A 12,818-nucleotide genomic window follows, 5' to 3' on the forward strand; every position below is an offset into this window, starting at 1 on the left:
AAAGAGGAAAAGAGGTGAGAAGTACTGAGGAGGATTTTGGACATGCTGCTCAGTTAAATCTTAAAATCTGTTCTATATAGAATGAAGAGATTCTTACACTTACTGAATGATACTTTGGCAAGTAGAAAATGAGTTGAGGTGATGCAGTGGTTTTAGCTGAGAGAAGGTATTACCTTTAGAGCGTTTTTTGGCATTTTGGTAGTTTTAATAATTACACTTGTCAAACTGAATTTGATAGTTTTAAAGTAGAAGAAAAATGTTTCTAAAAATCACATTTTTAAAGTTGTGCCTAATTTTTCAAATGTGTGAGTATAGCAGCGCCATATAGGTTCTACTTGATATCCCCCTCTTTTCTGCCTCTTAAATGTTCAGTGTTTTTATCTGTTTTAGCAAGTACAGTGGAAAAGAGAGAAGTTGTGTTGTCTTGCAATTTTAAGCCAGAAATAAAATTTTGAGTTTAATTTTAGATGGACATCTCACAGGCCACTATAAATTTGAGTAAAATATACAATGGATTGTTTGCTTAGAAACAGTAGCTTACGCTCTTTGCAGTGCTTGCAAGTTGCTTAATTGGTATTACAGCTGCTACTAGGCCAATCTACTTGTAAACAGTAGGATATATTGTTAGAATAGCTGTGACTCTTCTATTACAGGGTGAGAGTCTCCATAAAAATGGAGAAGACAGTTTATAAAAGTGAAAAAAAAAGGTTTAATTTATAATTGAATAAAAGCTCTGTTGATAGTAACGGAGACTGTTAAGTATATCACAGAATGATTTTTGAACTATTTTAGTGTGCGAAATGACACATGAATTGGTAAATATTTCTCTTAACAAAAGTGGCATTTCTTCTGGCCATTTCAAATACAGAGTTAATTGTGTGTTCTTTGTGTTTCATTCTTGAACTCAGCATACTTTTTTGTGGGAAGTTAAAAGCTTTTTTCTTTTACTCCTTGACAGAAAGTAGTAATATTGTCTATCACCGTTCCTGAATGTTAATGACAATACATTTAGCTTAATTGCAATCCCGTATATTTTTAGATATCAGAATTATAATTTCCGATTTTTTTTATTCTTTTCACAGAATATAAATGAAGAATGATGTGATGTTAGTGCTTTCTATGTACAACCCCATAAGGATCTTCTCTAAGGAGCTGCAGTAAGATAAACAGTGAGAATAATTTTTCTCTGGTACAATGTATTGAAGCAGAGGAACTGAAATTTTCCACTTCTGTACAGGCTAAGGACTTAAAATGTTTATTATTTTGTGAGCAGAAGCAATTCTGGACTGAACTGAACTTCTGAAAATGCGGCCATGGACTGGTTCCTGGCGTTGGATTATGCTTATCCTCTTTGCTTGGGGAACTTTACTTTTTTATATTGGTGGACACCTGGTACGAGACAGCGAGCACCCAGATCACTCTAGTCGCGAATTATCCAAGATACTTGCTAAACTTGAACGTTTAAAGCAGCAAAATGAAGACTTAAGACGGATGGCAGAATCTCTCAGGTAGCATCTAAAAGTAATTGAAACTTTTCGGAAAACGGTTGAAATATGAAATTAAATTGAAGAAGTTGTGAGGTTTTTTTTGTAAAATCATGTTTAACATTTAATAGTATAGATAAGTTTTAATCACTGCTATAACTAACTGAAAATACATTCCAAAAACCTTTAAAAATAATGTGCATTTGGTTTTGGTCTAATTATAGTAATTATTTAACACTCATTATTTAACAATATCCAAGTGTTACCATCACAATAACAGAGTTCTGTAGGTTATTAACTACTCAATGCCGATTTGAAACAAGTCCAATTATTATGATGTTCAAATGAATTAGAGCAGCTAGTGACTTTTTTCTATGCTTCTGCATGCAATAATTAGAATTAGCTTAGGTGATCCAAAACTGTCTTAACTGGACTCTGTTCAGCTTCATTTGTGTAAATATGTTGCTGAAAAAATGTTTCTGAGACCTTTCTTCAAAATGATTGTATGTAACCACAGGAGAATCTGAAACTCTTCAATAAGAGAGCCTAAAATGCCTTTAAGTGCCAGGTTCAGTAGTTGGTGCTGGCCAGAAATGAGCCAGCTTGGGACTGAAAGATATTAATGCATAGTTTTCTACTGGAAGCGATCTGAGATTGGTGAAGTACTAGACTGTGAGGTAAGTGATGTATCACAGTGTAGAGCCTTTTTTATATTCATTCAGCAAAACCCATTATACTATTTTTATAAAAACTTACCAAATACATTTGAGAAATTTATTGGTCAACCTGCATCATTAAAGTATTAAATAATAAATGTGATATAGAATTTCAATATCTCATTTCTTTGTTTGCTAGATAGAACAAGTGGTGTTAAAAATAGCTGTTAGCTTTAAAATAATCTAATTTACAGTTTTGTAACAATATGGCCATTTAAAATGAGATATTAGCCAACGGTCCATGGATTCAGCATCTGTGTCCTGAAAGAGATTACTGCTGCTATGAACATATGTTAAAGAAACAAAAACAATTCTTAACTTCAGAAATTGAATTAGAATTAGACAGAAAATATTACTTTTGCTCCAGTTAACATCTTAAAGTGAAGACATAATTTGTTTTAGGCTTTACTGATCAAAGGCAGAAAGATTAGAACTATTATTTGAATAAGATTTAATTGGTAGAAGTTTTGTTTTTGTACTAAAACCTCTAATTACTGATACTGGCTGTGAAATCTGAGTGGTTAAGATGATAGCCTTACATCAGCCTAAACCCTGTTGCTAAATTTTGTTACACTGAAGTAAAAACTTATTTTTGCTGCCTTTCTCCACTAAGACTTTTTATCTAGAGAACTGGAAGGTTTTTGTGTTACAACAGAAAGCAAGCACACTTTTTGCTGCGATAATATAGATTTTATTATGGCACACAACAGGGTTAAACTAATGCGTGACTTTAAACATATTTCAGTAATAACTCTAGCTTAAGATTACTTTGGGAGGAGTTTAAACAAGACAAGAGTGCCTACCTGGGAAATTGTACTAATAAACAGGCACCTGATTAACTACTCTAGTTAAAGTATTTTGACATAATTAGGTAAAACTTTTGGATGGTAAAAAACTCAAAGTTAAGAGTGTATCTTAGTGGGCAAAGAAACTTTGTGAATGGTAGAAAATTACTGTAATATGTAGTTGTATCAATAAGAATAGCTAGTTAGGGCAGTGAGAAAGGGATAGAAAGCAGGTATGGTTGCAAGAATTCAGTAGTTTAATAAAAGTACAAATTGATGTAACAATTTCCATTTTGAAGTTACAGGAAACTGGTATTTCATCTTTAATTACATTGGGACCTTAATTACACTGTACAATACATTTCAATACAATGCACTTCACTTGCCTAGCATTTCCCATTGTAATGTGTTCTTGTGACTTCTCTGAATTTTCTCACCTGATAAAAGTATCAGGCCTCTGGGGTGGTTGAAAATAGGAGCTGGCCTGTACTTAGTTTCATCCAGCCATCCATGAATGCCAGCATGCAACTAGAAGTAATTTTTCCACTCTAAAATTTGAATGCTTTTTTTTTGCTGCCAACTTAAGTAGCAGCTCCTCATCCCCAAAGACAGCAATAACAAAAAAAAAAAAATCAAAAATGTGCCTTATGAAACATACCTTATGTGCATGCAAGATCAACCATTCAAAAATTGAGAAATGTCACATCTGTGACAAAGCTTTGTATTATCTTGTTTATCCCTTTTTTGCTGTATGATACAAGATCAAATATAATTTAAGTAAATTTTCTACTAGTTGCTTATTTTCACACAGGTTGCACGAGGAGTAGAATACAGATTTTAGGGCAGTAAGAAGTCTTTTTTATGTGGGGGTCGTGGTTTGGTTTTTTTTGTTTTGTTGTGTTGTTTCCCTTCCATGCCCCCCAACATGTGTATGTTTGATTTCACAAACAACCTAATGTTCTTCTGGTTTTCTGTTTTTTTTTTTTTGTTTTGTTTGTTTTTGTTTGTTTGTTTAATATTTGTAATTTATTACCAGTATTGGTAAAGAATAGTTCCTGTTTTTGTAAGGATTTTTGGTGAGGTTATTTTGAGATACTTTTTTTTTTTTTAATACGTACATTCGCAATAGTACAAGTTGGAACAGTCACATCTTTTTGAAAATTGCGTGAAATAAAAGTATTCGTTTAGGAACTTAGTAAACTTCTGTGGTGCACTTCTGATTACTTGAAATGACTTCAGGGATCACTGCATTGAAAAGCCTTAGGTGAGAAGTTACTGTAGTTTTTCTGTTGCCAATATGATGCTTTGTAAAAAACCTTACCTGTGGGCTGTAAAGAGTCACAGATGTATATTAGTGATGTAGATGATAAATGGAATTAAAGGTGTTTTATATTGCTTGAATTATAGAAATTATGTGCATGTGATATAAAGAGATTTAGATAGTAACCATAGTCCTTACGTATTTATAAACAATATTGTTTGAGCAAATCTGGGTTGTTTTTTAGAAGCAGCCTAGGTCCTATTAGTGCAAAACAGTAATAAAGCAGAGTTTTTAATAGATTGTTATTTTACTATTCTATATCCAGTAGGTTTGGAAGAGCCCTTTCAAGAATACTTATTATAGATGATGTAGGTCTCGCAGCAAAAAGGGAAATCTTTCCTACAATTTTTGTAGTTATTTAAGGGAAACTCAATAGGGAGTAATAATCAAATCGAAGTATTATGTAATTTTGTTTCATTGTTTGCCTATAATGTAGTTTTACCTGAAAAAAATTGTTTACTAGTAGGATTAGGATATGACTGCTAAAGGCTGTCACTGTTGCATCTATATGATAGGAAGCTTATAGGAAGAGAGCTTAAAATTGCTACTTTTGTAGTGTCTGATTTTCTTAAATGGAAACTAGAAAAGTTGTGTGTATGTTGTCTTCTGTGTCCTAAGACTTCCTTTTTTGCAGTACGTTAATGGTCCATAGAACCATAGAATAGTTTGTGTTGGAAGGGACCTTTAAAGGGCATCTAGTCCAGCCCTCTGGAAGGAGCAGGTACATCTCCAACCAGATAAGGTTGTTCAGAGCCCCATCCAACCTGTCCTTGAATGTTTCCAAGGATGCAGCATCTATCACCTCTCTGGGAACCTGTTCCAGTGTTTCATCACCCTCATTGTAAAAAAGTTTCTTCCTTATGTCTAATCTAAATCCACCCTTTTTCAGTGTAAAGCTATTATCTGTTGTCCTGTCACTACCTGGCCTTGTCAAATGGCCCTTTTCCAGCATTCTTGCAGGACCCCTTGAGGTACTGTAAGGTCTTCCTGTAGCCTTCTCTTCTCCAGGCTGAACAACTCCAACTCTCTCAGCCGTTCCTCATACGAGAGGTCCTCCAGCCCTCTGATCATATTCATGGCCCTCCTCTGGACTTGCTTCGACAGGTCCATGCCCTTCTTATGTTGGGGGCTCCAGAGCTGGATGCAGTACTGCAGATGGGGTCTCACCAGGGCAGAGTAGAGGGGCAGAATTGCCTCCCTTGAACTGCTGGCCATGCTCCTTTTGATACAGCCTGGGACGTGGTTGGCTTTCTGGGCTGCAAGTCCTGGCTCATGTCAAGCTTCTCATCCACCAGTATCTCATAGTATTCATATGCTTCTTTGTGTCTTGCTGGGTCATAGTAAAATTTCTGTCTCTTATTGTATATTAGTAATAGTCTCTCCTGGAAGCCTGGCAGTATAGGAATCAGTGATTTCATAGTTCTCTTCAGGGAAATAGAGAATCTTGTTAAATGTATTCATATGGTGTTCATATTACTAATGCATCACATTCCGTCTGTATTTACTTCCTAGAGTCTCTTAAATACTACATTTTGTAGAACCTGCAATTCTTCTATAAAATATTATAACATGTTTCTTATCTGAATAGGATCATGTGTATATAGTAGAACAGGAGTGGAAAAGGGCAAAATGTAATCAAAGAAATAAAACCAAACACTCCTATTTCTTGACATTTTTCTCATAGTTGTGAGTGTAGCTTCAGAAAGAAGGATTTTCATTTTAAAAAAGCATTATAGTTGCTTTAATGTACTTGGCACCGAGGCTGGGATAAAATCCAAGCTCAGCATCCATTAATCACAAGCAAATCTATTAAAGTACTTCTATCAATTACTCGAGGCAGTTGTTGGGCCCAGTAACCCTGTAGTAAGCATTGAAAGGGACTCAGACATAAGAATAGCTTTGGGTTGATAAAAATGTGAATATTATTTTAAAGTACTGTTTTCTTTTATATGTATGTAGAGTGTCTCAAGTTCGAAGCTGAGGCTATTGCACAGGCTAATGTGTGAGGGAGGGAAATCATTGAACTATACGGTGTGCACCTCTGCTCTTTTTGTTGGGTTTTGTGCAATTCTTAGTTAAGGGAAGGAACACACCTTTGGTGGCTATAAATCAGCACTGATTAGGGCTGTGCTGATTTAAATTGCTAAGGGAATGCTGATGCTGCTTGCTCTTTATTTTTGGGTAACGTGAGTGTTCTCAGTTTTATCTGCTGAGGAGGTTTTATCTGACAAGGTGAAGTCACAACTTATATTATTTTTGTTTGTTTATGTGTTAGCAGTCATTAATAATTAAACATGATTTTCTTCTTGTGAGGAAAAAAAAGTGAAAGAAGAAAAGCCACTCATAATGTGGCTTTAGTTAGTTATAAACCTTCCAACTCCATACAAAGAACTGAGAAAGATATAAATGAAAGAATGAGAAAATATTTCAGTATGAGCTTGTGAAATCTTACATTTTTCCTTTTGCTGATAAATTAGTGTAACCTTTTAAATACCTTGGAAATAAGAAAAGGTTAGAATATTTTTTAGATTTTTTTGTTTGTTTGTTTTAAATTTTGCTAACAATTATTTTACACAGTATGGCAAATCTTCCAGATAAATTTAATTTCACTACAATTAATTTTTGAGTGGTTCTTTTGGCCTTCAGAGATTCAGATGAGAGATTCCTACTTTGCCATTGCTTCTCTGTGTTACCTGAAGGTGATGAGAAAGTGGCCTCAGTGATATGGATGATGTACACAGAATTCTTTTTTCTGGCTTTAAGTGTAGCTGGATTACTAAATAAGGGACAAAGCAGAAACAAGTTATCTCTAAAATTTAATATTTTTGCTGTTTAAAAGTTATACATTAGTATCTTTATTTGATATGAATTAATTTTGGAAAAGATAGTTTATATTTATTATGAAATGGTAGGAAACAACATGTGAAAAGTCACATCTTGTAAGTATTAAGAAAAAGAATTCAAACAAAATTGGTATTAGGTGTATTATCATGGATGTCCATACAAATTCATAATAATTGTGTTTATTTTGTATTTATGACTTAATTTACAATGTTGTCATCACAATAAGTGAAGGATATCCTGCGCTAGATGCTTACTGACATGTTCTTTTATTGTTGATTAGAAATATCACAGTTTTAGATAAACTTACTTTAAAGACATTTTAAGGAGGTGTGATACACCTTTCTTATGCTTGTGTTAGGTATTTATTCCTTTCAAGTATTCGAGTGAAAACGGACTTTTCATTGGTTCCTGATTTTTTATTGTTATGTAATTATTCAGATCTGAGAGACATAAAAATTAATGACATCTTAGTAGGATCTTTAGAATGCTGTTGTTTCTGGTTTAAGGTGGAGATACAGGAACAGGTTGCCCAGAGAGGTGGTGGATGCCCCATCCCTGGAATCGTTCAAGGCCAGGCTGGATGAGGCTCTGAGCAACCTGATCTAGTCAGGGATGTCCCTGCTTCTTGCAGGGGGGTTGGACTAGATGACCGTTGAAGGTCCCTTCCAACTCTAACTATTCTATGATTCTATGACTCTATGATTCTATACTCCCTCTAACCGCTATTTTTTCTATGCCAGAGGCGTCTTTTGTCTGGCAAGAGGTCTTCCCATATGGTGCCTTGAAACTCTGTGTGTGTGTGCAGAGAATATCTCATTATGCTCATATTCCATTACAAATGAAGAATCACCTTTATGTTCTGCAAGAATTCTATATTATTTAGAGTTCTTAACACTTTTCATCGCACATCTGCTTCCTCTTTTCCTTTTCAGGATCAACTCCTACAAAAGTTTTATAAAAGGTGGAATAATTTTTAACCCTTGGATCCACCAGAAGTGTAATTTCTCTAGAGATGTAAGGGATTTTAATTTTCCCTGCATTAATTTTTAATTTGCAAGGCAAATAGAAGATAGCATTTAATTTTTGTACTTTAACAATTTCAATTTATTAATGCGTGGATTCAAGTTGAGATGATGAGCAAGCCTCAGTATCACCCTGAGGGCTGATTTATGGCTTGTAGATTTCAGGATACATGTTTCCATACTTCTCTTGTGCTCATATACCAGAGATTTCACAAATAGATGTTACAGTTGCTACTGTTGTTTTAGGATACTAGAGTTGTCATAAAAATGTACCATGATGGTACATTTAAGAAGCTAGGATCTTGTTCTGAGTCAAGAAAATACGTTGAAATCATCTTGTGCCAATATGTAGGAAAACTTAACTGAAAATTGCAGTTCCAGTGCTGAAGCTTTGGTCCTCAAAGAATATGTGGCCAGCATTCAGGTCCAGAATGTATCTCATGTGTGAATATAAAAAGTAGCCAGAACTTGAGGCTTGTGAAGGCACATCCCTTGGATTAGGCTTTCTTTTGTGCCAGTCAGTCCAACAAATTGTCTGAGTTAAGCTGCTGCAAATACCATTTTCACAAGCAGAGCCTAGGATTGGTCTTGTCAACAGCATAGTTTAACACCAGGAAGAATCTGTGTGCTGCAGCTGCGTTATGCACTGTTTTTCTTTTAAAATCTTTGTTTATGTTAATATGTTTAAGTTCTTCTGGTTTTAAGAAAATGCCAGGAAGGCTTACCAGCAGGAAACAGAGCGGAACAAAAATGAGGATGGCTGAATTGTTAATGCAGCTAATTTATCAAATAACAGTTATTTATAAATAATATAATTTCTTTTTTTTATATATCCTAGGATACCGGATGGTCCCATTGATCAGGGACCAGCTGCAGGAAAGGTACATGCTTTAGAGGAGCAACTTTTAAAGGCCAAAGAACAGATAGAAAACTATAAGAAGCGGACAGGAGATGGTTGGTAGATAAGTTTTCTTTTACTTCTAAAAATAAGTTTTGGTATTCCATATAACAAATTTATTGATTTCTTAACAAATAATTCAGCTACAAGTGCTGATGCTCTTATGCCTTTCGTTTTGGTTTGTTGTTGTGTTGGTTTGGTTTTGTTTTGGTTTTGGTTTTTTTTTTTTTTTTTTTTTTTTTTTTAATAGGAGGCCTTGGAAAAGACCATGAAGTATTGAGGAGGAGGATTGAAAATGGGGCTAAGGAACTTTGGTTTTTCCTCCAGAGTGAATTGAAGAAGTTGAAAAATCTAGAAGGAAGTGAACTACAAAGACGCGTTGATGAATTTCTGTCTGATTTGGGTCATCAGGAAAGGTACTTTTATTAGTTATTTATGTTGTAAGGATTATGGATTGATTCAACTACTCATATACTACTTAAAAATCTTTTAAGATAAATTACTGGTATGTGGGCTAAAAAATAATGTCTGAAGCACAAACATAAAATTGTTATTTGTATTTCATGGGACAGAAGGTATATGTCATTAGAGCTTAGAGTATAACCCTTTAACTTGATGTATTTTAATTTTTGTTATCAGAAGGCCTGGGTCCTGGATACTAGTTGTTGCTTTTCAGTTGCATCTGTCTATGTATGTGCATATGTGCGTATTGGTACATATAATAAACTCATTAATAAAAACCTTAAAAATATTTATTTTAGGTGTCTGATTGTATGTTTCATAAATACTAGAATGTAAGTTACATTGATCATTGGGATATTATATAATTGGAATTACTTTAAAATTGGATAGTATTTTAATTTCAGGACTAATTGTCATTCTGAAAAGTCACTTCTTTTCATATTTAGAATGTAACAGAGTATTTCAGATATAAATGACCTTTAATTACTTTGTCATAATTATGTTGTTCAAAGATATGTTGGAATTATATTTTCAGTTGTTGTTGATCTTCTGGCTTTGCCATTGCTTTTGTATTATGCATAAACATTCTCTGAGTTTTGTTCATGCTAAACAGAATTAACCCAGGAAGTGTTAAAAATTCAGTAAAGTCTGTCTGTACGACAATTATATTTATAACCCTGTGAATTATATCTGTAACCCCGGGGTCCCAAAAGGATTGCAATGGCAATTTGTGTCTTGTTAATAAAAATTCATAAGAAAATAGTTGAATTAACTAAATATACCAACTTAAAGAAGTATCTCTTTGCCAAAAATGCTGACATCTACATGCATGAAAATCCGTAGTAGAGCACAAGCCTTCGAAAAGAATACTTGAGTGAAAGGAAAAAAGAGTAAGAATTTTCAATTATTTGGAATTAATGTAAACACTATTTAAAACATAGTTTTAAAATAATATGAATTTGATTATTAATGTAGGAAGATAATTTAGTCCATTAAATTTTGTAATTTAATCTTCTTTCCACAATTCCAAAACTCAATTTGTCACAGATTGATGGAGTTTAAAGTGAGAAAGGACCATTCAATTATTGAGAGTTATTATCTATATAAAATAGCCCATTACATTTCCTCCAATTATTTCTCTGCTGAGTGCAATTATGTATGTTTGACTGAAGTAAAAGTAGTGCTTGGCTGAAGCAGAATTTTCCAAAATACTTGAGATCTACAGTTAAACAGTCAATGGACAGAGAAGCTGCCCCTTCCCTAGACAGTTTGTTTCAACAGTTACCTCCACTCAGAAATATTTTATTTCCAGAGAATTTATTTCTATTTAGACTTGTTGAACCTTCAGATCATTGATTCTTGATGTACATTTTAAACTATTTATGCCAAGTCTGGAGCAAGTAGTCTAATGCCAGGCTTTGATGTCCATTATGGGAACAAAATAACTTGTGTACACATTAGTGCTTTGTTTCTCTAGCCAGGATCACATCAGCCAGTTGCCACATCGGAACCTTGAATTATGTTATGTGTCTGATGCCAGAAGGTTTTTGTGTCCCTACCTCTCAGATGAATCCTTTTCTTACTCCTTTCCTTCCTGCACCAATGTCTTAATTCATTAAGCCTAACTTGTAAGTTTCAGTAGTTCTGATAGCCTTATCTTCACATCTCTCCGTACTTCAGGATGATGTGAAACCCATATTAGAAATGCATACTCTTTTGCATTGAAGAATAAGTCTGTCTTGTAGACCTCAAAGTTATCAAATGAATCCCACTGTGGAAGTCTGAAACCACTGCAGTACTGGAAGAAGTTTTATATGATGCAAGCAATCAGAGCTGCTTTTTGTCCTTTACTTAAGAATTTTCTTGTTGAATAAAAGTATTCTTTATGGACTGACATAGGGGCTAGGAAAAGCAGAATGTCCTGTAGTCTATTGAGTTTCAGTAGTAGACCTTCCCGTGGTGAGGTTCCCCAAAGAAGACTGAAGTAATTTAAGCCAAAACCAAACAGCCAGAAACTAGGTTTTATCAAAATAAAATGTAGACTTTTTTAAAAATATGGAAATTAAAAGCAATTACATAAAAGTAAAGAGATACAAAAATGTTTCTACAATATTCAACCAGTGTTCTTGGTGTATTTACAAGATTGACTTTGGGCAATAAAATTATTATGTGTTACAGAATGCTGCTCTTGGTTGCCTCTAGTCCCAAGGAAGCTTGTTCTTTCACCTCTGAGGTCAGACTGTCTGCTTCTTTCCCTTTAATCTTTCAGTCTTGCTGCGTGAGTTGCAGGAAAACTCCCAGCGCCTTGTGTGCACATCCTTTGGCCTGTGATGCGCTGCTGTCTCTGGGGCATTCTTTTCCCTTAGCATGCACAGTAGCTTGCTCCCCAGGGAAGGAGCAGTCTCTTTTTCCCTCCACACAGTCCCTCTGGTCCCTTCTCCTGAAAGGAACATGAGTTTAGAATAAGCAAATCTATGCTGTCATTCACTCTAAGAATCACAAGTTTTTGGTGGGGTTTTTTGTTATTGCTGTTTGGTTTTTTTGTTGTTGTTGTTGTGGGTGGGGTGGAGGTTTGTGGGGTTCTTATTTATTTATTTATTTATTTATTTATTTCTGAAGCACATGTGGACTTTTTTTAATTTTTTTTTTTTTTAAAGGGATTTAAGTTGCCAAATGCCCTTTGGTTGATTTGTTAAAAAATTGTTATATACCTTAGATAAATGGAACATTGCATGTGAAGCTGGTGTTATTTTTGTGTATATACATCAACATATATCTTAGTTATTTTAATATATGTTATAATCTAATATTTGGATCAAAAACATTAGTGTTAATTATAAGTACTTAAAGCAGTTTCTAATACCTTCCTTATGTGGGAAAGCAGATAAAGGGGTGGGTAGCAATAAAATGATGAATTGTGGGTTTTTTTTTCAGGAGGAAAGCTTATTGTGTCATAGAGAAAACTTACTTTTTAAGAGAGGATAGACTTAAAGACAGTTTTTGTGTCTCTCGATAAGTAGTATTAGAGTTCTTTGTTAATCTTGGTGCTCTTATGCGAATGGTCTACTACTACTATGATGGTGCTTCTCTTGTTGGATGCCTTAATCATCTATTTCTTGGCTGCATCCTAGGGGTTGTATAGATTTTTCTCCTGGAGAGTGCCAGTCTTGGCATATGTTTTTGTCCAGTATTTCACTACTGATTCTACTTAGGAAACAATGTAGTACAATGTAGAGTTTCTTGCATTATGGAATATGTAATTGTATTCTTGTAGTTGCAATAAGGA

The 12,818-nt window shown here is 34.3% G+C and overlaps 1 protein-coding gene across 6 annotated transcripts in view; it reads left to right on the plus strand.

Moving 5' to 3' along the window:
* FUT8 (fucosyltransferase 8) overlaps positions 1-12,818 on the plus strand; it is a 126,458-nt gene that overhangs the window by 59,546 nt on the left and 54,094 nt on the right. For all 6 annotated transcript variants that reach the window (XM_086749687.1, XM_086749685.1, XM_086749689.1 and 3 more), the window contains 3 exons: positions 1,083-1,508; positions 9,011-9,126; positions 9,321-9,486. In XM_086749687.1, coding sequence (XP_086605813.1) covers positions 1,306-1,508; positions 9,011-9,126; positions 9,321-9,486 — 485 coding nt within the window. In that variant the 5' untranslated portion in view covers positions 1,083-1,305. The remainder of the gene's footprint in view (positions 1-1,082; positions 1,509-9,010; positions 9,127-9,320; positions 9,487-12,818) is intronic.

This window comes from Chlamydotis macqueenii, chromosome 5 (assembly GCF_036417535.1).
Source record: "Chlamydotis macqueenii isolate bChlMac1 chromosome 5, bChlMac1.mat, whole genome shotgun sequence".
Taxonomy (NCBI): Eukaryota; Metazoa; Chordata; class Aves; order Otidiformes; family Otididae; genus Chlamydotis; species Chlamydotis macqueenii.